The sequence below is a fragment of the Macrobrachium rosenbergii genome, chromosome 42 (assembly GCF_040412425.1).
Source record: "Macrobrachium rosenbergii isolate ZJJX-2024 chromosome 42, ASM4041242v1, whole genome shotgun sequence".
Lineage (NCBI taxonomy): Eukaryota > Metazoa > Arthropoda > Malacostraca > Decapoda > Palaemonidae > Macrobrachium > Macrobrachium rosenbergii.
This window is the reverse complement of record NC_089782.1, coordinates 19455622-19483071: the sequence shown is the minus strand read 5'-3', so window position 1 is coordinate 19483071 and position 27450 is coordinate 19455622. Positions and strand designations below refer to the sequence as shown.

At 36.3% G+C, this 27450-nt stretch overlaps 1 protein-coding gene across 1 annotated transcript in view; it reads right to left on the bottom strand.

Annotated features, from left to right (window-relative positions):
- Nucleotides 1-2214: 2214 nt before the first annotated feature.
- Nucleotides 2215-27450, bottom strand: part of LOC136828026 (RCC1 and BTB domain-containing protein 1-like) — a 72483-nt gene continuing 47247 nt past the window's right edge. Inside the window, exons 7-11 of the mRNA XM_067085664.1 lie at nt 26766-26923; nt 26000-26124; nt 19744-19841; nt 3366-3496; nt 2215-3075 (exon numbers count right to left, since the gene is read on the bottom strand). Coding sequence (XP_066941765.1) covers nt 2935-3075; nt 3366-3496; nt 19744-19841; nt 26000-26124; nt 26766-26923 — 653 coding nt within the window. The 3' untranslated portion in view covers nt 2215-2934. The remainder of the gene's footprint in view (nt 3076-3365; nt 3497-19743; nt 19842-25999; nt 26125-26765; nt 26924-27450) is intronic.

Here is a 27450-nt window from a genome sequence, read left to right as displayed (position 1 = left end):
CTGGGGCAAAGTTTGAGGTAGACATCACCAAGCAGACTAGATGGTATTATCACAATATCTACCACAAAAGTTTAAAAACCTTGGAAAAATCCAACAATGACTTTTATTATTTCAAAGCTTAAAAGCCATTCACAAGTTAATATTAAAAAAGTATTTTTTTGGACCACTTTAGCAAATATTACCACTAGTTATTCACTCACTTTGGAACCCAAGTGCTCCTTAGTAAAAATAATGTCAACTTTTTGAAGATATATAAAATGACAATAATATCATATATAGTCACAACCCTACTTTTGTAAGAGTTACATTCCGAACGGCCATTCGTATCTTAAATTGTTTGCAAGTTGGTTTCTAATATGTAGTGCATAATTTTTGTTAATGTTTACATTCCCAAGACAACTCAGAAGTCATAGATTATACTATTTTCACTGCATTTCTAAATCTTGCAGTATTATAAAAAAAGTACAGTACTCTGGATGCTAGAAAGGTAAAAAGAAATATAAAATTTAAATTCATGCAACATTCAAAATTTAGTATTTTTTCCATGCTTTGAAAATTATGAACTTGAGAGGATTTCACAGGGTCAGCACGTTACACTGGAAGTTCATAAAGTAAACAATGCACACCACCACCTATTGACAAAAATACATACTGTTTCCTATGGGAAAGGAAATATAGAAATTGGGAATTCATCCCAGAATCAATTAAATAGAGACGACAGACATAAATAGGTAGGCATATTTTACGAGTATGAACGAGTATTCTTCGTGATTCTAAGAATACATGGTAGTTAATCACAAGAATACTTGGGATAATCAGTGGGGGTTACATGTTCTTCTGTTCTTTGCAAAAATTCATATTAGCAAAATATGTTTGCTAAGCAATATTTGAACTTGTGACCCTGTCTGTTCATATCTATGAATGTTCGTAACTTAATGTTCACAAGTAGGGTGGTGACTGTGTATATGACCCTAAACAATCAACAAAACTAAATAAGGTGAACAATTCCTATTAAAATAAGATTTTCATTCTCAATACTGTGGACAAGGATATTTACAGGTGATCAATTTTAAGTAGGAAAAAATCAAATCAGTTCACAAAAAAACTATGTATAGTTAAATTTTTTTCCTTTTAAAATAGATTTACATTCTCAATACAGCACTGTGAATATGAATATCAAAGGGCAATGAATTTTAAGTTTTAAAGACTCCGGTAAATTCATAAAAAATAATTTTGTATGATTAAAACTGAAATGTTTACTGCACAAAATGCTTCTCCTATAAAACTGCATTAGCAAATCTTATTAAAACTTCTGCTCCATATCCTATACAAACAACAACTAATTCTACAAATTTTAAATAAAAATAAACTTACTATCAAATTACATGTTCAGTACAAGCAAGATGCTGGTTTGCCTTTAAATATACAGAATCCTATTATAAACATAAACTTCATTCAATTTTAAATTTTTGGATGTGCATGGTCAAATGGAGTTATGAGCATACATATTAGTTTCTTGACTTTTCTAAATTTATACAGGATTAAAAACTCGGTGATGTATGTTAAACTGTTCAATAACCACAGCTGTTTGAAAGGCAAAAGCCTTGTTAGTCCTCCTTAACATACAATAAATGAAATCATACATCTTTCAGCAAATGAATCTAACCTCCAGGAGCAATCTACATTCAAGTAAATAAAGAGAGTGAATCATTATATGGTAAGTATATGAATTCATAATTGTTTAATAATAATACAAGGCACAGGCCCACAGAGAGAGAGAGAGAGAGAGAGAGAGAGAGAGAGAGAGAGAGAGAGAGAGAGAGAGAGAGAGAGAGAGAGAGAGAGAGAGAGAGAGAGAGAGATGGCACTGATGCTTATGAATTGACGAAGAGAATGGTGATTATCAGGAAAGAATCAATATGGCTAAAAAAAAACCATACATTACTTAATAACAGCAAATTTCTATACAAATACAAACAACCCTTTACTTGGAGCCACCAAACAAAATTAGCAAACAAACTACCTTTCGTCTTAGAAAGAAAAATCCTGTTATATATTTTTCTGTCAAAAAAATACTGTTATGAGTGACAACTCCATCCCACCCTTTGTAAGAAAATAAAATCTGAAAGAAAAGTTGATACAGTGAGTATGTCAACGACCTGAATTTCGTTAATGGGCATTTATACATGAAAACATGTACTTAGAGCACTTGCCTTTGTAAAATATTAACTGAAAGTTACCTATGAATTCTGTAATTCAAAATTTATGAGACTGCCACTGATATCCTAGCCACACAGAAAATATTAATAGCCACACAGAAAATATTAAAACAAGACAAACTTAACTGCTACACATATAGAGAAAGATGACAAACAATGACATGAGTCATGTTTCTATACAACCTAATATCACAATGAAAAGTAAAGAAAATATAAAAAACAATCAGATAAAAATTCTTAAAAATAAAGTATATAAAATTGTGGAAAAAATTATCACAGTATCGCCACATACGTTACCTGATTATTAGTTTCAACTCTGATAAGTTGCACTTATTCCTCCACTTTAAGGAAATTCATCACCAACTTCCAGAATTGCAAAGGCCCCCCTGAAAATATCTCTTACAAGGCATCAAAACAAACCTCTGTGAACAAAATATATCCCAGTAATACGACTACATGTACTTTGTTTAGAAAGACTTTAACTTCACTTTTAACTTATTCAAACAAATAATCTTTGGCTAGAACCTAGAATCCTGTCTTTACTTTCATTCTAACAAAGTTTTTCATCTCTCAAAAGCCTACAATTAATAATCTTCATGCTGTAAACACACTTCTTCATAAGTCATGATCTAATCTTCACTGTGCAATGTTAAGAGTGGTGACCATGCCTGGGCTGCTGTTGCTGCTGGATCCTCATCAACAAGTAGCTGGAATATCAGTACTTAAATGCCCCATGCTGTGCAGCTCTCTGGATAAAATTTTTCACTGTCAGCTCATCCAGAGCCATGAAAGCTTCAGTCTGGGCAACTTCAGTCATGTGGTTGAGAGCAAATCGAAAACAAAATTCTTCAAGCTCCTGTAATAAAATATTTCCTTCTTTATTTAAACTGTACTCTAGTTTCTTTGGTGTATTATGCAAGGATAACAATTTCCTGTACATAAAATTTCAAAATCTGCAAACAATAAAAAAAATCTTTATGAAATGCCAATATATATACTGTAAGAAATTTCTAAGATGTAATGCAGTTTATAAATTATACTCTATAAAGTCAACAAATGACTAGGTCAATCTGTAATGCCATCCTGTGATGTAGAATATGAACAGAATATAGTGTTGGGCTGAAAGCTCAACACTGCAGTACATACTGTAGCTTCATATTTGATAGCAACAGCATACAACATGGCAGCATTTTCTGTTGTAATTCCATGGCGAATAATACGCTCACAGTGTCGTTTCAATGCTTCCTCACAATATGCATTAGCCAAATCTAACAAACCTGGAAAAACAATATAATAAAAAATATGTTACAGGTATATCTTGAGATGGTTTCAGAATGAAAATCTGAAACAATTATCATTCTTTTTGAACTGAAAATAACTTGCCTGATTCATTAGCTTATTTACATTTGACTAATTCTAATTCTTCATGAATCCCCTACACTTTATTCCCAAATAACAATTAAATCAAAAGGTCATCTACTGGCTGGTTGGAAGCACCACACATGCACATCATCTAACACTGGGTTGCAGGTAGGTATGGACCTCACGTGACTCTTGGAATCTAGCTCAGCATCATAGCTCTCCCTGGATACTCTTAAGTTGATTTTAGCTTTATTTTTCTTCACCTTAACTTCTTCTTTGAAGCATCCACTTCTTTTTCTTTAATGTGCTGGAAGTTCTACATATACTTTTCAGTATCTTTTTATTGTATTCTCTGATTTAAGAAGAATATTGTACCACCATTTCTTACCTTCAGAATCAAGGAGGGACACTGTCCCTTGTCTGCTGACAGTGACCTTTACTTGGGCACAAAAACACATAACCTCAAGCTGTGATTTATCTTACTTGGACATCTGCAAGGCTCTCTGGCAGGTGTGGAGAAAATGTCAGACTAATACTGTTCTGTTCCCTACATCTGGACCCAGTGGCCTGGGTTGGATGCTATGCTGCAAGTCTGGGATGGGCTCAACATTTAAGCATTCCCTCAGTTCAGACTACTGCACCAGGTGATATAGTTTCAGGCTTTAGCATACTCCCAGAAGACATTTCTTGCTCTTCTCTGGCCCATGCTGGAGAGATTTCCTGGTTTCCTGGAACTAGTCATGGACACCACCACCATCATTCCCACTTGGGGAAGCTGTCTCATTTTCAGTTTTCGCACAAACCCAAAATCACTTCACCTTCATGAGTAGAGCTTAACTTGGGCAGTCTACAGGAAAGGCTTTTCAAAGGTTGTGCAGCAACAGCTATTAACACATCTTGCAAGATCTGTACCACTTACCTTGGTCTGGGAGAGTGGGTAAGACTTGTTACTTGGTGTAATAAATAGGGAATTCCCCCACTTCATTCCTCTGTTCTGGTTTTTAGCTCATTTCTTGGTCTTACATAAATGTTTAGAAGCTCTCCCTTGCATCTATTAAAGACTATAGGGTAGTTTTCTCCCAAGTATTCCTTCAACATGTGGATAAGGGAATGATCAGAATATTTCAGACGTTTCATCATTTTGACCTGTTGATTCCTAAGTCAATGGTCAAAACTGCAACTAGGATTTGACTGTCAGCAAACTTCACACTTTGACTAGGGAGGTTTCCCATTCCAGTCATTGGTCTTCCACTGATATTTTGTTTGTTCTAGATTTTGTTGACAAGACTCAACCTTCACGAAGGCATGACTTAACCATGGATTCCTCTGCTATTCCTGCTTTATCATCTTCATAAGAAGACAAGTCTGGTAAGAACTGTCAGGACCTATCTTCAGTAAACACAGAGCTTCCTTCAGTCTCCTTTTCTTTCTTTACCCTGTTCAAAAGAAACTGTCTCAAAGAATACAATTTACATGCTCCACCGGGTGACCTTGGGGCTTACTTGGACATATTGCAGAAGGACCTTCCCAATTCAAGACTAAGGTTCATGAGGCTCATACCCTTTTGTCATCAGTCTAAGCTCAATCTGGAATATCTTGAAATACTATGCTGTCACCATAAGACTTTTGTTACGAACTCATTGGGGCTGATTTTTATAGCAAGACATTATTACCTGCTGTATTTTTGACACACATTAGAGGCATGTTTTCCTGGAGTATGTGTTTTCACACCTCATGTGACCAATGAGTAGTATGTCTTTGGAGTTATTTACAAGTTCCTATCATACATCCCACTGCTTTGCTGATGCTCTGTATTTGCTATGGATGATACAACCTTTGCTTGATGACATGATTAATGGGTTCATAATGAAATTTTTTTTTTTTTTAGAATTATCATAATGGACAAACAGTGTTTTAAGAATCAAAATACATTTCTTACACTAACCTATTACATACAGCACACACTGGTGCAACTGAAATTCATCTTTACAGAAATTAGGTTATATATAATTAATGGGTTATATGAAAGTGCCATTTTCACAATAAAATAAAATTTCATATATATTTACCAAGTAATTACACAGCTAACATTTCTAACTCGAGCGGCAACTTTTAAAAAATTCACGGTAGTGCTTCTTATGTTTTGTGTAGGTTACAGGCCCCACCCACTATCGGGGAACACGGGAAACAACCTGGCAGGTAAGCCAATTGGTATGTGTCCTTATGTCCATAAAAGGGGAGGATGGCAGCCTCTGATTCTGTATATAATTACTTGGTAAGCATATACGAAACTTTACGTTACTATGAAAATGTCATTTTCATATAAGCAACTTACCAATTAATTACACAACTGAATCCCACATTGAATGGAGGTGGGATACACGGACATATTCTACTCCAAAACATTTAGGCATGGTAATGACTTTGAAACAACATTTGCCAGCATTGAATGCAACGCTTGTTGTTTTGTTACCTGGTAAGACAGCTACTGCAGGTGAATACTGCCTCTAGCTGGTGCTCATCTTAACCTGCAGTGGCATGGCTGTTGAGCCATGGGTCACCTCTACTCAAGTGGGAGCTTTGCAGTGGTGGAAAGGCCTGATTGCTAGCAAAGCATACAAAAGGTGTCCTTGCCCTGGGTGCAATACCAAAATTAAAAACAAGACAATGCTGTCACCTACTCTGAAAACACTTATAAAAAACACCACAACCTATCCACTAAGACTGGTGTATGCTCTAGGTACATTGTACCCCCAGGCTCCCCAAAACTCAAAAACCCTACACCAAGGTGAAGAGATAGTATGAGAAAAGGTGCACGTCCTATAATTCCTCACCCAATACCATGCCACCCACCGATAACGGTCCCAAGGTACTGCAATTATCAACCATTGTTTCCACTTCCTCCAAATAGTGAGAGGCAAAAATAGACCTCCACTTCCAGTAGGTCGACTGAATAATGGAAGTCAGGGACATATTATGCTTGAAAGCCAAAGAGGCTGACACAGCTCTGATCTCATGAGCTGTCACTTTAAAATTTGGTAAAATATCCTCCTGGATCTGGGCATGTGCCTCTGAAATCATATCTCTCAGGAAGAATATGGAGTTCTTTGAGAGAGGGTGAGAAGGGTTCTTAACTGAACACCAGAGGTTACTAGATGGACCCCCGATCTTTTCTGTCCTTTTCATATACTGTAGTATCTAAGAGCTCTGACTGGACAAAATTGTCTTTCTTCTTCGTCATGGCCAAAAACATCCATTAAATTCTTAATGGTAAATGACCGAGGCCAAGGCTTAGACGGGTCCTCGTTCCTGGCCAAAAAAGCCTGGGGTGAAGGAGCAAACTGCATCTTCTTGAGAAAAACTACCCTTTCATCAATGGCTTGAATCTCACAAATACGTTTAGCCATAGCTAACACAGAGAGGAAGAGTGTATTGCATTTGAGATTCCTAAGGGAAGCAGAACGAAGGGGTTCAAAAGCTGGACCCGTCAGCCATTTCAGAGACAAAATTGTTCTTCCTCTGTTTTGCCGTATCAAAGGACTTTAGCAGGTCGCTGATATCAGAGTTCGACAAAAGATCAAGGTCTCTATGTTTAAATATGTACTGAGCTAAGCTTAGCCCTGTCCTTTAATGGTGGAGGAAGGGAAATTCCTGGAGTTCCTCAGGTAAAGGAGGAAATCTACAATCTGTGTCACAGAGGTTCAGAAGATGAGACATTGCGGTCCTGGCACCACCAACGGAAGACTGTCCACTTGGCCTGGTAGACGAGGCTAGACGATTTTCGCCTGCATGTGCAATATACTCAGCAGCTCTCCTTGAAAAATCTTTCACTTTGTGACAAGCCTGATGGTTTTTGGGGAAGGAGTTTTGGATAATTTACCAATACCTGAAGAAGGCCTGGAAACAACTCCATCAAGGACCAAAATGGGGCTACGAGGGTCAGTTGCACTGTGGTTGTTGAAACTTGTTTAACACCTCCCTGACCATGCTGAAGGGTGGGAAGGCATATAATTCCAGGTTGGACCAATCTTGCAGCATGGCATCTGTTGCTCATGCAAGAGGATCTGGGGCTGGAGAGCAAAATCAGATGAAGTCGATGGTTCTTGGAGGTAGCAAACATGTCTATCATTGGCCTGCCCCACAGTTTCCAAAGATCTAAACAAACTAAGGGATCCAGGGTCCAGTCGGTGGGAAGGACCTGCTTCCAACAGCTCAGCTTGTCCGCCAACACAATCAACTTCCCCTGGATAAATCGGGTGACCAGCATCACTAGATTTTGTTCTGCCCACAGGAGGAGTAGCTCTCTCGCTGCCTGGCAGAGAGAAAAGGAATGGGTCCCGCCTTGTTTGTGGATATATGCTAAGGCCATGGTATTGTCCACATGGATGAAAAACTCTGAAGGCCTAGCTAAAATGCTTTCAGTTCTCTCATGTTTATATGTAGGCTTTGCTGGTCCAAGGTCCATGTACCAGATACTTCCTGATTCCCCAGAAGGGCTCCCCAGCTTAAGTCTGAGGCGCCGGAGCAAAAATCTAAGTTGGGGCGCAGAGGTTGAAAGAACTTCCCTTCTGATAGTCTTTCTTCTGACTGCAGGTCCGAATTGAATCTCCAGGGTGATCAGAAACACATAAGTGTCCAGCTGTGTTTTCCTATCCCAGCTGGCCTTCAGATAGAACTGGAAAACTCCCATGTGAAGTCTGCCTAGTCTGACAAACATCTCTATGGATGCTGGATGCCAGAGTCCCCAGAAAGCTCATCCACTGTTGAGCCGAGCAAGACGAAAGGGCTAGAAAACTCTGGACCATCTGGAGGCAGCTGGAAATTCTCTTGGGAGACAGAAAAGCCCAAAAAATCCGAGAATTCAGTGTCATCCCCAAATAAAGGATTTCTTGTGATGAGGTCAACTGTGACTTTTGAAGATTGATAAGAAGGATCACTTCCTGGGTAAGAAGTAGAATCTTGTGTAAGTCCTTCATGCACTTTTCCTTTGACAGGGATCGAAGCAGCCAGTCATCCAGATAAAGACTAGACATTGATCCCTACTAAGTGGAGCCATTTCAAGAGAGGATGGATGGATGTATGATATTTAGGCAAAAGCCCAGGCACTGGGGCCAAGGAGACCATTCAGCGCCATAGTGAAGAGTAAATATATTAACCCTTAAACGTCGAGCCTCTATTTACAAAAATGTCTCCCATATGCCGCGGCGTTGGGAGTTAGCGCTGCTCAAAGTTTAGAAAAAAAAAAAGATTTTTAAAAAAATCACAGCACGCTTAGTTTTTAAGATTAAGAGTTCATTTTTGGCTCCTTTTTTTGTCATTGCCTGAAGTTTAGTATGCAACCATCAGAAATGAAAAAAATATCATTATCATATATAAATATTGAAATATATGACATCGTTTTCATAGTTGTAAAAAAAATTTTTCATATATAATTTTATACAAATCGCTGAAATAGAGCAAAACGGTTAAAAAGCTAACGGTTACTTTGTTTTTTTTGTCTTTGTATTGTACACTATATTGCAATGATTTTGGTATATAACAAATTGTAAAACGATCAAAGCAACACAGACAAAATATTATCACAAAATGATGCATGAATTCATAACACGCGGACATAAAAAAATGTTTTATTAAAAAATTCACCATAAATCGATATGTTGTGCTAGAGACTTCCCATTTGTTGAAAAAATTAAGGTAATTGATTGAATATTACTAGACTGTAAGTGTTTTAGCTTACAATTGCAGTTTTCGACTATTTCGGTCGAGTTAAAGTTGACCGAAAGTAGAATTTTTTCTATTTATCGTGATTTATATGAAAATATTTCAAAACTGATAAAAGCTACAACCATGAGTTATTTTCTGTTGTATTGTACATGAAATTGCGCACATTTTCATATATAAAACTTTACGTAACGACTAATATAAAACGGTGCAAACATTACGACAACGTGACTAAAGAATTTCTGAGATGTTGCCGAAGTTATCATGGCAAGAGACGTAAGGAAAATGTTTTTTCAAAAATTCACCATAAATCGAATATATCTAGAGACTTCAAATTTATTGCAAAAATGAAGGTAAAATGATTGAATATTACTAGAATGTAAAAGTTTTAGCTTAATTGCATTTTTCGACCATTTCGGCCGAGTTAAAGTTGTCAAGGTTGAAATTTTGGCAGTTATCGTGATTTATGTGAAAATATTTCAAAACTGATAAAAGCTACAACCATGAATTAGTTTCTGTTGTATTCTACATGAAATTGCGCACATTTTCATATATAAAAGTTTATGTAATGACTAATGTAAACGATGCAAACATTACGACAACGTGACGAAAGAATTTCTGAGATGTTCGCCGAAAGTTATCGCGCGGAGATCGTAGGAAAAATTTTTTTTTCAGAAATTCACCATATATCGAAATATTGTGCTAGAGACTTCCAGTTTGTTGCAAAATGAAGGTACATGATTGAATATTACTAGAATGTAAGAGTTTTAGCTTATAATTGCGTTTTTTACCATTTCGGTCGAGTTAAAGTTGACCAAGGTTGAAATTTTGGCAGTTATCGAGATTTATATGAAAATATTTCAAAACTGATAAAAGCTCCAACCATGAGTTATTTTCTGTTGTATTCTACATGAAACTGCGCACATTTCCATATATAAAACTTTATGTAATGACTAATATAAACGGTGCAAACATTACGACAAACGTGATGAAAGAATTTCTGGCACGGACGTAAGAAAAAAGTTTTTTCAAAAATTCACCATAAATCGAAATATTGTGCTAGAGACTTCCAATTTGTTGCAAAATGAAGGTAAATGATTGAATATTACTAGAATGTAAGAGTTTTAGCTTACAATTGCGTTTTTTGACCATTTCAGTCGCGCAAAAGTTGACTGAAGGTTGAAATTTTGCAGTTATCGTGGTTTATATGAAAATATTTCCAAACTGATAAAAGCTACAACCACGGGTTGTATGTTGCTGTATTTTACATGAAATTGCACACATTTTCATATATAAAACTTATGTAACGGCTAATATAAACAGTAAAAACTTACGACAAAATGACGAAAGAATTTCTGAAATTTTCGGCCGAGTTACCAGCATGGCGTAAGGAAAAAGTTTTTTCAAAAATTCACCATAAATCGAAATATTGTGCTAGAGACTTCCAATTTGTTGCAAAATGAAGGTAAATGATTGAATATTACTAGAATGTAAGAGTTTTAGCTTACAATTGCGTTTTTCGACCATTTCGGTCGAGACAAAGTTGACCGAAGGTTGAAATTTTTTGTAGTCGACATACGGAACGTCCACTCGGCATCCAACAGACAATTTTAGTCGACGTACGATACGTCCAGTCGGCGTTTAAGGGTTAAGGTAAATGAATTAATGAATTAGTGAAGGAAATGATTAATAAAAATGTAGCGATGTGACCAATAAATAAAATAAAGATAAGAAGTTTAATGAATGATGTGATATATATATATAAATTTATATTAAAAATCTATGTGATGTGATATTTATATGAAGAAAAAAAATTAAGAAAAAAATTAAATGTCAATAAAAATTTGTATACTTTAAAAAAGATGATAGCAGAAATATCTGCTTTATCTCCCACAATATCCGTGAGGGATTTACCCTGGAAATATATATATATTTCTTTTTAGTTAAAATATCTGGGGCAGACCACCAGAATGTGCTCCACCGTTAGTGTCTTGTCACAGTAAGCACACTCTGGAGGGCTGCTTCCTTCTAAAATAAACTGATGGGTTAAATGAGTGTGCCCAATCCTTAATCTGGTTAAAATAACCTGTTTGTTTGTCAAGCCGGAATGATGAGGGCCACAGCAGTACATTATCTATAAAATTTCTATATTTTTTATTTACAGGCAGTCCCCAGTTATCAGTGGGGGTTCCGTTTCGACAGTGTGACAATAAGCCAAAATTGCCAATAACTGAAAATCGGTGATTTTTGGGGCTTATCGGCGGTGATAACCGGAGATAGGCGCCTCTGTTAGGTATGTATCGGCGCCAATACCTGATTATCAGCGCCGATAATCGGAAATTGGTGAATATCGGCATCGAAAATCACTGATTTTTATTGCTAGACGAGCCCCGAAAAACTGGGTCACCGATAACGAGGGACTGCCTGTATTGGCAAGAAGAGGAGAGAAGTCCGCCTTTCTTGCCATTTACTTAAAACAAGATCTAATAGGACCTTTTAGGTCTGCATAAGGCACTTTTCTAAAAGCGGTTTCTGATAAAATATAGCAGCTTTCGTTTCCCTGTCCGCCATCTTGTTTCTGTGAATCCCCACACGAGAAGGGACCCAACAGAAAGAGACTGATTTGCGCTGACAATTGATATGAAAGAGGCACTCCTGAACTTTTTGAATTAATGGATGAAAGCTATTAAATTTTTTAATAGCTTCCAAAGTGCTTTTAGAATCTGAGTATATGACAAAATTAGTGTCACTACTGTGGAAAACTAAATCTAGGGCAGAGCTACAGCTGTTAATTTGGCAGTAAATATTGATGCAGAATCAGGTAATTTAGCTGTGTATCACCAAGGATAACAGGACAACCAACATCACTATCTAACTTTGATCCATCTGTATAGATCTTTGTATAATTAGCATGGGTAATGTCATGCTCTAAGAATTTTCCCATAATCACTTCTTCAGTGCAGTTCTTTTTGTTCAACAGTTTCTTACATACTAATGCTTCTCGAATTGGCCATGGAGGATTTACAGGATGTTCTACTTCCAGGACTTTCTGGTATTTAAGATTATCCCTAACATCCTCATTCAGTTGAATTTGGAATGGTTTAGAAGCTCTTGTACCAGGAGCACTTCTGATTCTAGCCATATATCGCAACCTTAGCTCTTACCTTCTTAGATCAAGGGGAAAATGATCTGTATCGACATATATGCTTTCAACAGGTGAAGTTCTAAAAGCCCCTGAGCATATTCTCAACCCCATGTTGTGTACAACATCTAGTTCCTTTAGCTTGGTATCACAAGCTGAGGAATAAATCCGACAGCCATAGTCTAGGTTGGACTGACACGGTGAGTCATATAGCCTCAGAAGGGATTTCTTATCAGCCCCCAATTAAATCCAGAAACAACCTTTAAAATATTCAAAGATTGTTTAACACTAATCTTTAGGGCATTTATGTGGCTACCCCCTTGTTAATTTATGGTCAATAGTCATCCCCAGAAATTTTACTTCATTTTCGTATGGAAAGATAGACCCTTTTAAACTAAGTGTGGGAACCTCTTCCACATGCCGGCACCTGGTAAATCTTACTGCAACTGTTTTGGAAGAGGAGAATTTGCAATCATTCTCATCAGCCCACTTAGTAGTAGCATTAGTAGGACTTTGCAAATGATTACATACAGACAAGGAATCATATCCTGTGCAGTACAGTAATACCCCGAACTTGCGCGACTCAAGTTGCACGAATTCACAGACACAAATTTTTCATTGGAACCTAACTAATGATCATACACAAGTTTTTCACAGTCACGTGGACATTTGCGAACACTGAGAAACCCTGCAAAAGTGTTTAACTTTTTATGTAATTAATAAGTTTTCAAGCTTTTATGTGTAAATTAAATGACATTAAATATTATTAAAAGTAATAATTTCTCTCTCTCTCTTTTAGTAAGATGAATTTTTATGGTACATGTTTATCTGTATGATAAATAAACTTTTTACCTAATAATAAGCACTAATTTTCAAATATTAATAAGATTAATAAAATTAAATAATAATAATAATAATAATAATAATAATAATAACAATAATAATAATAATAATAATAATAATAATAATAATAATAATAATAATAATAATAATAATAATAATAATAATAAAACTGTAATTACAAAATTCGTATTATTTTGAACAAACAAATTCTTCCCTGGTCTTTTGTAAGAAGGTGGAAGGCAAAAGCTGTCAGACATGTCATTTAACATGACAAGAAGGGGAGTGTTGCTAATCAGTGGTCAAATATTAAGTTAGCCAACCTACGTATTACAGCACTGTTTCTCTGTATGTCTTTAACTGTACAGTAGATAATTTTGAATTGATCTCATTTTACCTGTACCGTTTACAAACTGTAAATGCACTGTTCTAAAAACATAAAGACATAGAGCATTTCAGAACATACAGCTACTTTGCCTTCTCCTTCGTCTTTGTCTTCTTCTTTCTCTTCTTCTTCTTCTCCTGTCCAGCCCTCCCCCGTTACACGTTGGAGGGTTAAGACTTTGTTGCTGCTCCTCGTTTAAGATGACCTAGATCCATCTCTACCTCTTCATCTCCACCATTGTCTGACAACAGACATGGGTCTCCTGCTCCTGCTCACACCCATGCCTCTGATGGGGGTGCGTCGCGTCCAGCAGCTTCTCGCCCTTGGTAGTCTCTCCAAGCAAAAATTGGCGAAAGGAAAATCTATGGCAGTGTTGTCTTCCCCTGATCCCCCTATGTTATAAACTTGATACTGTAATACTATCAGTTAAAATTTTAATTATTAATTCTAAACCATAAATAAAGGATAAAAACACTTAATACAGGTTGACCATCACTAATCCGGCAATCAGTAGTCCGGAACAATCAGTAATCCGGCACAAATTTCGCCAGAGTAATTTCTAATGTTTCCGCACTAATTTTCAAATTTCCGGTCGCTGCGCTTCAACTCCCTGTCGCCGACTTCGATTTGGTGCGCAGTGTGCTGCATCAACAAACTGTTAGCCAGCCTACATTACACTGAACTCTATTCACATATTAACAGTATTATAAAAACATCAACAAACCAATGTGCATCTTTTTCATGGGTCTTTTAAAAGTTATGCTTTACTACATTGTTTCCAATTAAGATATTCTCATATTGCTTTTGTATTATAAATTGCGATCAATGTTCTGTTTTGAGAATCAATATCGCGGTGTTTATTTTGCCGCATTTAACTAAGTTCAAAGCGCTTTTCTTGCTTCTAGTTAGCATAAATGAATATGGATACTTTATTTATTTGGGACAAGGATATAACCAAAATACGTCTCATTGTGAAATTAATTTAGCTGGCCGTTGTGGGGGCATGTTTGTTTTGTGTAAAAAAAAAATCAAGATTCCGTTCGCTATTTTCTCTTGATTTCATCATAATACGAGCTTTACGTATTTATCTTTTATCGGCGTGAAAATAGTAGTAATTTGTATTCTTTCATGCCCAGTAGTTTTAATTAAAATACGTTTTCTCCAGTTTTATTTACGGTCGAGTTTCATCCATGTTGCCGAGGCACGATAATTTATAGTCATTAGCAGCTTGAACATTGTTTTCTCAGCTTCAGCTAAAACTTGCAGCTTAAAGTTACTGTAGCAGTGTATTTTCCTGCCGATCTTTTCTCCAAAGCGAATAAGGGTATAGTGTAAAAAATATATCAGTCCTATTGTACAGTACTTAACGTCATTTGTAACATAACTACAGTAATTGTGTATTACCGTACGATGGTTGAAATACAAGGAAAACCGTTGTTATTCGATACGATTATTAGCAAAACAACTGTTTCCCGTTCGGTTGTTTATGACTGTACGCATTTACGCAAGAGTATAACGTTACTAACAATACTTTTATCATTCTCTTTTACTTTTTTAACTAGCAGATGGAATAAAGAGATGGAGGAAAAGAAGTTTTTCTATTGTAAGTTGGTCTCTGTCGCTGCCTGATTGTACCTGCTGCCTGCGCCTGCGTGAAATCTACAAAATATTTCCTAAATATTTTCGTACCGGTATTAATTGCTAACCCCATCGTAAACTTGAAATATCGTAAGTCGAATTATCGTTACTCGAGCACTACCTGTATTTGATAATTGTCTTTTCTTTATTAACCAACTTGTACTGATTTATGGGACATTTAAATTCTAAGATGGAGGTGCTTAGCTACTGGGTTTCATGTATTCTAGCCTAATAAATGGCTAATCCGGCACCCTCCAGGTCCCAATGATGCCGGATTAGTGATGGTCAACCTGTATGTGAAAATGATTAGCTAGTGAACAGTTGTTTATTTCATGTAAAATATCATATGGCCTGTTCAGAGGAAATATGAGAGAATATGGAGTGCACAAATCTATAAGTAATGGGTTATTTAATAGGGAAAACTTATGAAAGGAAAGGACAATGTAGCTAGGGGACTTAGCATGAAATATACACCCAATGTATAAATACATTTCACTGTTATTTTACTTGTATTTTTATGCACAATTGTCTGTTGTCTACCAAAATAAATAATACAAGCCCCATTTATCATCAGGCCATCCTTACAGGGTTCTAAAAATAGAATAAAGTAACAAAGCTTATTAAAAGCATGACTGTTTCTCTCAGCCTTATGCTATAAACCTATTTGTTACCACAATCCCATTCATCATAAATTAACCTTAAAATGTACTTTGCACAACCAAGTGCATGGAGCAGAAAGTTCTAAAAAGAACAGTTCCACCACACATGCTTAACCAACTCCTTATTACTTGATGCAACCTCTTTGAGTTCTAAAATGCTGCCATTCTCTCCATTTCTTTTTCGTCTTGTCTCAAGCTCATTTCTGCCAGGAGAGTTTTGGCTGTGCCGTGACTGGTTTTCACTATGTCCTTGCAGCACTTTGATGTGTGATGGCTGGTCTTCTATTCAGCAATTTTTTCTTGCACTTGATGTATATATTATGAATGTAAGTACAGCATTATGAAATTTGGATTTTACAGTCAAGTACTAGGGACTGAGCCATGCACCATTAAAGGCAGTTAAAACTGGGAGTTAGAGTTGGATAGCCAGTAAAGGTATCCAGAAAATCAAATGGAGAACAGGTACCTAAGATGACACAGAGAAAACCCCCCATAGCTGCACTAAGCAGTAGTAGTTAGAGAGGTTGGGCAGCAAAATGGATGGGAGGGAGGTAAAGTTATAACGAGGTGGCAAGTAAGAGGCAGATTCAAGGTATTACGATTTATTGACACAAAATCTCTGATAGGTCAAAAACTCTTGCAAGTGTAAAAGTGGCATTTGACATTAGGGAAAAACAGAGGGAGGTCTATATACAGTCAGATGTGTTTTCTCACACCTGAAGAATGGTTAACAATTCTATATACATTTACGAAGAGATTTCAAATATAGTGCTCCCCCATTTTTATGTGGAGATAGGTTCCAGAACCTACTTTGGAAATGCAAAATCCATGGAAATGCAAAAATCCCCTCTAAAAATGCTTATACCTGACTTATAACTGCTAAATACCTTATACCCCTTACACTAAAACTTATAACTGCCTATTTTAACATTTCACTGCTTAATTTGATAGTTCACACAAAAATATACCTTAAATTATCATACTAAAACAATCTAATATTTAAAAAAAAAGTACAACCCAAACCATCATCCCAAAATACCCAAAGTAACCTTACATTACAGAGCTCTCCTACTACTATTACTCTTAAGTAGACTATATACAGTACACCCCTAAAATGCTTATAACTGCCTATTTTAACAGTTCATCACTAAACTTCACAGTGCAAACAAAAATATACCTCAAACTATCATCCCAGAACACCCTAATATAATTTCAAAGTTGTGTTGCAAAATTAAGTATACCAGCCTACAAATGTTACTCTTAAGTATTCCCTATCATTCAGACATGCACGTTTTCCTTGGCCTATGTAACTTTGCACATCGTTCTGTGAATACTGTAATGCACTCGGCAAACATTTCACGTATAGTGATATTTTCCTATAATGTAAGATGATTTTGAAATGATATTTACTGTACAGGTACGTATTTTAGGATAGTACTAGTACTGTAGAGAGCATCTAAAATACGTGGGTAGTTTAGAATGATGGGACACGTACCTCCAAACAGAATGCTAGGTTTGTTATGTTATGTTAGTATTTACGGGATTACGTACAAATACATTTATGATAAAAAAAAAGATTTAATACGGTAAGTTCTTGGTTTACGTCGTTTTGTGGTTAGTCCTCACCATCTCCCATAAATTTATTAAAAAACTCTTGCTCCATCATTCTCTCTCTCGCTCAGTAAACATATACTGAGAAAACACAGCAAAATATCTATAACATGTTACTTCACTTACAGAATCTATTTATACTATATTGATCTAATCACCATAAAAATATTTAAAATCCGAATTTCATACGTAGGCTCCAGTAGCAATTGTTCTGTGACGATTTAATATCTCTCTCTCTCTCTCTCAGTACTGTACTGTACATATTCTTTAATGAAAAGGATATCAATTACTGTACCATAAGCATAAAAAAACACAAAAATAAACAAATCCAGCAATTCATGACAGACTGACGTAGGTAGCATTGCCATGCTTTTTGCTTTATCTGATTTACTGTACTGTATTTCATTACAAGTTTAGTTTACTATGATTATCACATATTATAACACTATGCAAGAGAATATTTTATCACTGTTGATGTTTCATCTCTAATCACTGTGAAAATATTTAAAATCTGAATTTCATATGTAGGCAACTCTCAACATTCTCATCCTAGCCAAAGTTTAAGTGCCTTTAGTTTTCATCCCCAGCAAGTTACTGTGCTTCGATGTACGTATAAACACTTCAGTTCTCTCTCTCTCTCTCTCAAACAGTATACATATTACTTTAATGGAAAAAACAGCAATATAATATCAATGAAACATTATTTCACCAATAGAATTTATTTATGCTGTGCTTAGACTTCAATGTAAAAACCACAGTTTCTCTCTCTTTTTCTGTCTCTCTCTCTCAAACAGTAAAATATCCTTTAATAAAAAAAAAGCAAAATATCAATGAAACGTTATTTCACTTACAGAATCCACTTACACTGTGCTTAGACTTGGATGTAAAAACCACAGTTTCTCTCTCTCTTTCAAACAGTATAATATCCTTTAATAAAAAAACCCAGCAAAACATCAATGAAACGTTATTTCACTTACAGAATCCATTTATACTGTGCTTAGACTTTGATGTAAAAACCACAGTTCTCTCTCTCTTTCTCTCTCTCAGTATACTTATATTTTAATGAAAAAATACAGTAATTAGTGAATAAATAATGTTGCTCCACAAAAAAAGCAAATTATTGATAATTTTACATATATGGCCCAAAGAAAAATTTGCAAATTAGTGGGGGGGGGGCACTGTACATATGGTTGGAAAGCTTACAATGCCTTACATACATTTTTGTAATTACAGTTCTAACAAGGACATAAAGTATCTTCTGAAAAATGTATAAAAGATCGTTTGAATCAGGAGTGCTGGATCTGTGTTTCCTGCGAGTACTCAGTGTGTCATGCAGATTTTGTTTTGAAGTGAAGATGCCCTGAGGGTCCTGGCAACAGATCTGGACCTCACAAAATAAAAGTGGGTGGAGCCAGGGACCAAAGGGATGCTGCAAAAATCCTTTAGTAATGCCTAAAGAGCATCATGTGCACCGACAGGGCTATCCCCCTACGGGGATTTGCACTAGATGCTTGTGTGATGTAATTTAAAAATTGTGGGCTATTTAACTGAGTTTCCCTATAGTGGCAACATTACACTTATTGGGAGTACTCAGCTAGACTATTTCGTTTTACAGTTTTTCCTCACTAGCATATCTTCAGATCCATCATTATTTTTTTCTCTGTTCAAACCACTGCTTGTCAAGTTTTGCCCATGTTTCCTCCCTACTAAATTGCAATTCAAGTAAATGTAGATAAAGGGTTTGTATATCAAAATAAAATTTCTTAGAAACAAAATTTTCTGTGTACAAGCTCATCATTTACAACCAATTCCCACCTCTCAACTGTGCCCTTTCCTTGCAGCAATAACCGAAACTACAGAAGTAGTAAGGTTCTTAACTGAAACAGATATCTAAGGGCATACATGCATGTTACCACCAACATGCTGGCAGACAATCTTATTTTCATTTAGAAATGGAGTTCCTAGGATTAAGGAAGGCCATAAATTTGGCAATTGTAAACGATAGGTTTGTAAAAAATAAAGTTTGTTTTTTGAAAACAGTATTTAAAATGTAAAGCTTTAATTATCTACAACTGCCTGTATATCTGACATATTCAAATGTTCTTATGAACCCTTATCAGAAATTCAATTTCATATACAGTACAACCAAAATAAAAGGGACCTTACCTATGGCATCTTCTGGGGAAACATTGACAGTGTCAGTATATATATATTGCAAGAAAGCCCGGAATACCACAAACGAGTAATCTTTAACTTCTACCTCCCTGTGAAAATGAATCAAAATTACAGTATTCACTTAGGCCAGTTACATAAATGAGTACAATAATAAGACAACACAAGGAACTCTACAAGATAATGGCTATATGCACTTTTCAAAAAACTATCTAGATCTGGAGAAAAAACCTCACTTTTAAACTTGCACCAACCAGTGCCTGGCAGTGGAAATTATTCTGAAGCTGATAATCTAAAATTCCAACACATCTGTACACACAAATGGGATAAACTCTCAAAAGTTAATCAAAATATACTAAAAAAATTCATTCTGGGAACTTGGCTGAGCTTAAAAGCAATCTTATTAGTACTAATACTAATTATTTATTTCTAAGTTGAAATCACAAATTCTCTTAAGGGAAATCACCAAAGGAATAAAAAGGTGACACACACTATAAGCTGATTGATGTAAGAGTGGTGTCTCATCAGCAACTTGTTAATCAGCGTATTTGGGTTATTTTAAAAACATTATATCAAATGTCAAAAATTGAACTATTTCATGGATCATTCTAATTCTTAGGTTTCCAGAGAGCCTATAAATATGAAAAAGGACATCGAAACCTGTTGTTGCCCAGTTCCCAACCACTGGACTCATTCCCATGAGATCATATTTGCCTGGAAGACTGAATGAAATTATGTTTCCAATCATCACTGCCTCCAATATCGAGCAATGCAAAGGGCCTCTATAAAATTCTGCCACCCATTCTTTTCTGTGCTTTATCTTCCACAAATCTCCACTCATCTCCAGATTCCCATCTCATCAAAACAAGTCTGGGTCTTCCAACTCCTTTGGTGACTACAGGAACTCAGCTGAAGCAATCACATATTATTCTACACCTGGGTTGGTGCAAGGACCAGCCAAATTCACATCCATTTCCTTTCCCTCTCATTATCTCAGCTACATAATTTACCTTATGACATTTCTCACTCTATTCTGCCATCAGCCTCTTAATTCTTTACTCTCAAATGAACAGAAGCTCTTATACAAAAGTTTCTTGATTGCAACATAATTCATGTCTGTATTGCATTGTCAACTTTACTAATTGATAATCTTGCCTTGTTAAGCAATTTTAGTAATGTTCCTTGGTTTTAAAATCTTACTCAGCCTGCCCATTGTTGGATTTGCTTTTTTGGTCTCTCAGTAAATTTCAATGAGAGAGTTGTATAGGATATCACTATTCCTAAATATCTGAGCAATTCAACCTCAAAAATTTTTTCTCCAAGTAGGATTATTTTATCCCCTTGTGCACACATATTGTTTTCAATATTTCTGTTTATTTGCAAATCTTGTGGTATTTCTCATATCAAACCCCTATCATTTGAGTATTATATCACCTTTCTATCATTACTCCAAACTAAACCTTCCCTTTGATCTCCAACCAGTTTTTTCAAAATTCATGAGAAGGGCAAAGAGCGCAGGTGATATAACTTTCCAAGTAAAGTCCCAACATTTACTGTAAATTCACTTGACAAGGCTCCATCAACATTACCTATGCATATATAGTACTTCATTCATGGTTAATTTAATTAACTTTACCAGTAATGTCAGACCTTCCATAATCTTCTCCCTGGGCAGTGAAAAATGCCTTCTCATATTCAAGATAAGTCATCAGAGATAGATTACTTAATTCATACATTGCTGCCCAATACGTCTTTACACAAAATCTGCGGAAATCATGCCTTCTCTAAATCCTTCTTGTTTATCTCTGAAGCATTTTATCAGCTTCTTCTTCCAATCTCTTGAGAATAAGAATACTAAATATCTTCATCGCATCCAATATAAATGATATAGCTCTAAAGTTACCACATTCAGTCTGGTCACCTTTCTTTGGTACCTTTGTTATGACTTCCAATTCTCTCTATCATGAGGCTTTGTTTCCTCACTGCATACTCTGTAAAACAGTCTAGTCAATGTGTGGTGTCATTTCATTTTCAACTAAATTCCTATTTGCACTGATTCCACTATAGCCCAGCACTTTTTGTTTCCTAAATTTCAGTCCATTATTATTAATTCCACTTCAAAACCTGTGAATTCATTCACTGGCAGATTCGGGTCTTCTTCAGCTTCTAGTATATCAATCAAATTATCCCCAAAGTTCTCTTATTCATAACCTAACAAAAATGTTACAGCCAATGTTGTCTTCCTACTCTGAACATGTATTTCTCCTCCTTTGTCTCCTAAGCATATTTCACATTAATAATTCTGTGGAACTATCCTAGCACCAATGTTGCTCCCCAGTTACATGGCTCCCTCTACATCATCCACAAGTTTTTCCAGATATTCTCTTATCTCTTCTTGTGTTTCATTAAACTTCCCTATCCAGAGTTGTGTACTTTGTGTGTTCTACTTTACATTCTTTTCATCCCATGAATTCTTCTGTACTTCCAAGTATGTTCTATTTTATGCTCTTCTTTTCCTCCCATAAATTCTTCTGAAAGTACCTTTAGCTTTTGTTTCCAGGTTTCACCCAAAACCCAAGGTTAACATCTTGATACCCAGTACTTCAGTATATCTCTTCCAGTAGAATGGGATACCCTTAGCATTCCTGATGGTAATCAAGTCCTCACTGACTGTCTGTACCTCCTCAAATATAGTTATGTTTCTAATTTTTTTTCACTCTATCACAGCTTCATTGTGAATAGGAATTATCTTGCCAGAATATGGAATAATTGGTAAGAAAAGGGTACTGGAGGTCTTGAAATCTTCGAAAAAATATACCTTGTAATTCTTTTCGTGCTAATCTTACTCACATATACACAGTCTCATGAAAACAAGCAAAAATGCCACTGCTTTATGAATAAAGACTCTAGATGAACTACAGAAGTGGAGTATGGTTCTTGAAGAGGTAATATTACAGCCTCCCTTAAACTTTAAGATACTTAGTACAAAGAAGAGTAACATTATAGCACCTGAGCAAAATATAGATGTTGAAATTGTCCGAGATGATCAGAAGACAATGTCAAGCAACAGAGAATCTAAATACAACAATGGAAGCTCCTCAGTAAAATTTAGCTTACATAATGGTCTAAATGGCTACCTGAGGTAAAATCTACGTATGCTTCACTTTGCAGGGTAAACATGGTCTCAAGGCTGGGTTGACAGTTTTAATTATTTCTGAATGATAAACCTAACAGACCTCACAGCCCACTGGCACCATTCACCTCCTGCAATACTCTGCTCTTCTTTCTTTGGATATCATCTGTCTATGAACATTTCATGGCAAATGACATGGGTACTATAAGTAATGGGTTTTTATCAAACAAATACTATACAAATCAACAGCCACTTCTTGGGACCTTAATTACTACCATTAGATATTCCAAATTTTCTTATTAAGCAGTCTAACCAATATAAAAAATTACTAAAGAAATATCTTATGATTTATGCATACACTGTATAATATGGTTACTTAAAATAATAAAATCAGTCATGAGTACATTAAAACCAAGTATAAGTCCAAACCTCTGCAAAGCAATCAGTGATAAACATTAAACCACAAAAGTATCACAAATTTTCAAAATAACTTGTATTTTTCTTCCATATACAAACCAGAGCCTTTTTAGTGAAAACATTCTATCTTCTTCAACTTATCCGTTTTCCTACCCAAAGCTGTGCCCAAAGCTGGAGGGGGAAGCTGAAAGGGCTGGGAAGGCTTCTGGCTCTTCCTAAAGGAAGAAATCTGAAACCCTTGTCTCAAGTGGAAGGGAGGTCCCTCCCTATACCAGACAAAAGGCATAGCTACCCAAGACTTGGCAGTGGTTCTATTCGTTGCCCTGGAGGACTGAAGGGTACTTCTTAGTGGATCACTAGGTCCCAACTATCAAAACTTCCCTTCTCCACAGCTTTCTCAAATTTACTCTTTGGAAAGTGTAAAGGGGAACCAAAGATTGATCTCTTCCACTGAACAAGAATGCTCTCAGCTTAACTTGTTGGAAGAAGAGCACAGATATAAGTAGAACTTCCTCTGGCATGTCAATGGCAGGAAAGTACTTTAGTTTGCTCAATCTGTTGGACAGAAGGGAACCTTCTGGTCCACAGATATGACTGTTGATGGTTGAAATGATCCACGACACCACTAGCAAGCACTGACCACAGCATTCAAAATGACTGTTCTCCTCAGCACATCCCAGAGTAAGCTCTACTGACAGGATGGGCTCAACAAAGGGGCATTTGTTGCTCCCCCAAGATCATTAAAGCTCATACAGAACCAAACTATCTCTGTTCGAACTTAGCCTAAATGGGTTCTGAAGAAGAACCCTCATGCTTTAACAGATTCCTCAAAGCAAGAGTTGCAGCCTCTCCCAGAAATGATGCTGACACACCAGTCTGTCCTGGTGAACATTCTAGGACCATGAACAGTCTGACATAGCAGTACCAATCACTAAATAACAATTCAATATCAATTTCTAAGCACTTGAAATTGTGAACCTCATCACTGTAGAATTTCATATGATCAGCTAAAACCAAACTAAGGCCTACATCTGAGCACTCGTGTGCATTGTGCATGTACACATCAGAAGTCTTGGATAAACAAGGAACACCCTGAGTATCTGCACAATCATGTGCATGATACTCAGCGGTACCGTAATATGGCGACCTTCGACGTGTGAACTCTTTTTTGCACGCACAAGATCTAGTGATCACTTGTATGTATGTCATGAGTCCTGGATGAACCAAAAGGTGTCACATAATCATGCTCCTACACACTGATATGATACTCCTTGTTGCACGTTAGCCTTCTGCCTATATAAGCATGATCTGGGGATCAGACACGGGCCAAGTGAGAAGGTAGCACCACGTCTTTTCTGCATGCCTTGGCAAAAGTACAAAGGGGTTGTGCCCAAGACAGCCCTTGTGTTTGGAGGTACATAGTGATATAGTGATTCAATGAGAATGCTCAGAGAACCCACATCAACCCTATCTATGGTAAGTGTTCCCAACAAGTGAGCAAATACCATTGCCACCCCTAAAGAAGGAAGGCACTCACTCAAAATTTGTGGTTCTACACATTATTTGGTCCACATCTTACTCTACTCTACTTGGAACAGAGCATTGGAGGAGTACAACCTGTGCTTGATGTTGCAAGGGTATTGCCACAGACAAGACAAACACTAAATGAGACTCAACAGCACTGAGTTCCTTGGCAAAAACAACAACAAGAACAGCTGCAGAAGACAGCTCACTTGGCATACCAAGTGGAAATATCTGCCTGTACTCTCATAAAGCATTGGTAGGACTGGCAAACCACAAACACGCTCCATTGTCTCATCATGGTACAGCTCGGCACATACCTTCTCTCACCAGTGTAACTCCCTTATGGTGTGGGGGAGAGAGGGAGAGAGAAGGCAGTCTGGGTGGGAGGAGCCAAAAAGGTTTGGTGGTACTGAAAGTGGCAGGGTATCCCTCTTTGAATAAACTCAAGAACATATTCATCAAGCACTTTTCTTCAGCTGCAGTCAAGTTAAGACATCTTGCAGTTATGTAATTTACCATCAAGTTGAAACTCTTGGATCTCTGGTGTCGTATGTATGGAGTCAGTTTTTTTTTTCAACACATAAGTGTGTACAAGAAAAGTGAACAACAAAACATGTGAATGATATAAGTGGAAGTTTGTCTACTTTGTTTCTTTGGTGTTAGTGTAATCACTTTTGTTGTTCTGCATTGGCAGTAAGAGTGTGCTGGCTGGTCTCCTTCACAGTGGAGAGGTTCAATAGCAGTGGGTAGAGGAAGAGAAATGCAGAAAAAGTAAAAAACTTAAAAGTGGTTGCAGCCAGGGGCTGAAAGGACACTGTGAACAAGCTTTAGTAATGCCTACAGTGCATCTGTGAAGTGCACTGACGGCACTACCCACCTATAGGGAAGTGCTTGATAAAAGGTGAGTATAGAGGATTTCCCAACTTGCCCACCTACCACCAGTTAGCTACCTTGTTACAAAGATTTAATGACTGATCCACCTTGCACTGAGGAATTCTCTTATATAAAATATGATGGTTTGTATTCGAACAAGAATGTACTAGTAAACTTCTGTGTTGTGCAATGAAAATTTTAGCCATTATTGCAGCTCCATCCATGAAACATAAAAACATCTTTCTTACTGAAAGTAAAATAGGTAACTACTAGAGGATAATTAAATTAAGAAAAAATACATACTCCAAGTTATTCTCCTTCCAATGTTCCTGAAACATATTGCGGAAGTACTGACACCTAATTTTCAGTACTGCGCGATGTGCTCTAATTCTCCTGTCATCAACCACAAACACCACATCAGCAGTCTCCTAATAACAAAACAATCATAGCTGATAAAGAGTGTAATAAATGAACAATCATGAATATAAAAAGTACAGCCATACCTCACCTTATGTCTTTCAAGTTCTGTTGTTTCAATTTTACACAGGGTTTTCTTAAATACTACTAGGAAAAAATAAGTCACTTGAATCTGTTTACTCAAGTTTACATTGATCAGTAAAGTTCATTGTCATTATTGGTTGTTTATAGGGTGCTTAGGACTGCTTTTTGCCAAATGGTTTTAATCATTCTTTACATTAGTATCAATGAAACGTTATACAGTGTATTTTCATTAAAAAGACTGCATAAAGATTGAACTGAAAGTTTTTTTTTTTGCATTTTTGATCGACACCACAACATTACAAAGGGTCTCTAGAGTCTATAGAGGGTCTAGATAATTTTTTAAGGCAGTTAATTCAAGGCATTTTTGGACTCAAGTCACAAGTTTTGGAACAAATTACTGAAGTTATGTGAGGTATTGCCCACTTTAAGCTTGAAAACACAGATAAATTTCTCAGAATATCTAGTAAAAAAATAATAACTTAGGATCTTGAATGACAGATGCAGAGTAATAAAACAAGTCACCATTTTCAAAACAAATACAGCACCACTGTACCGTACATGTACTAACCTCATCATCTAAAGCTAATGCCATGGCTTGTGCTAAGGAAGATCGGGTGAAGGCGGTAACATTAAGAGGCTCGTAAGTTACACTAGGAGATGCCCAAAGAGCAAACACCTCATGTAGGCTACTAAAGTCTGTCTCTAAGGGACTGACCACACTCTGGCCTACAAAGAGAAAAACATAAGTACTCAGCAAAACAGATATAAAAATTCTCACGGTACATTAAAGTAAGGCTAAATAAGATTAGATTACATGATTCATCACTATCAAATGAAGTAGGGTATCCTGTTTATTAAAACATTTAATGCTACAACAGAATCTATTCCACTGTATATAGTGTATTTTATATACAATATATATATACATATACTATATATATATATATATATATATATATATATATATATATATATATATATATATATATATATATATATATATATATATATATATATATATATAAACAGTCCCCGTTATCGATGGGCTCAGTTATTGGCGATCTGGAATTTTTGGCGCTTGCCTAGCAATGAAAATAGGTGATTTTCGCTGCTGATATGCACTGATTTCTGCTTATTGGCACTGATAATTGCGTACTGGTGGTGACACATACCTAACAGAGGCACCGATAACTGAAAATCGGCGCTTTGGCACTGATAAGTACCGATAAGCCCCGAAATTGTTGAAAAAGCAC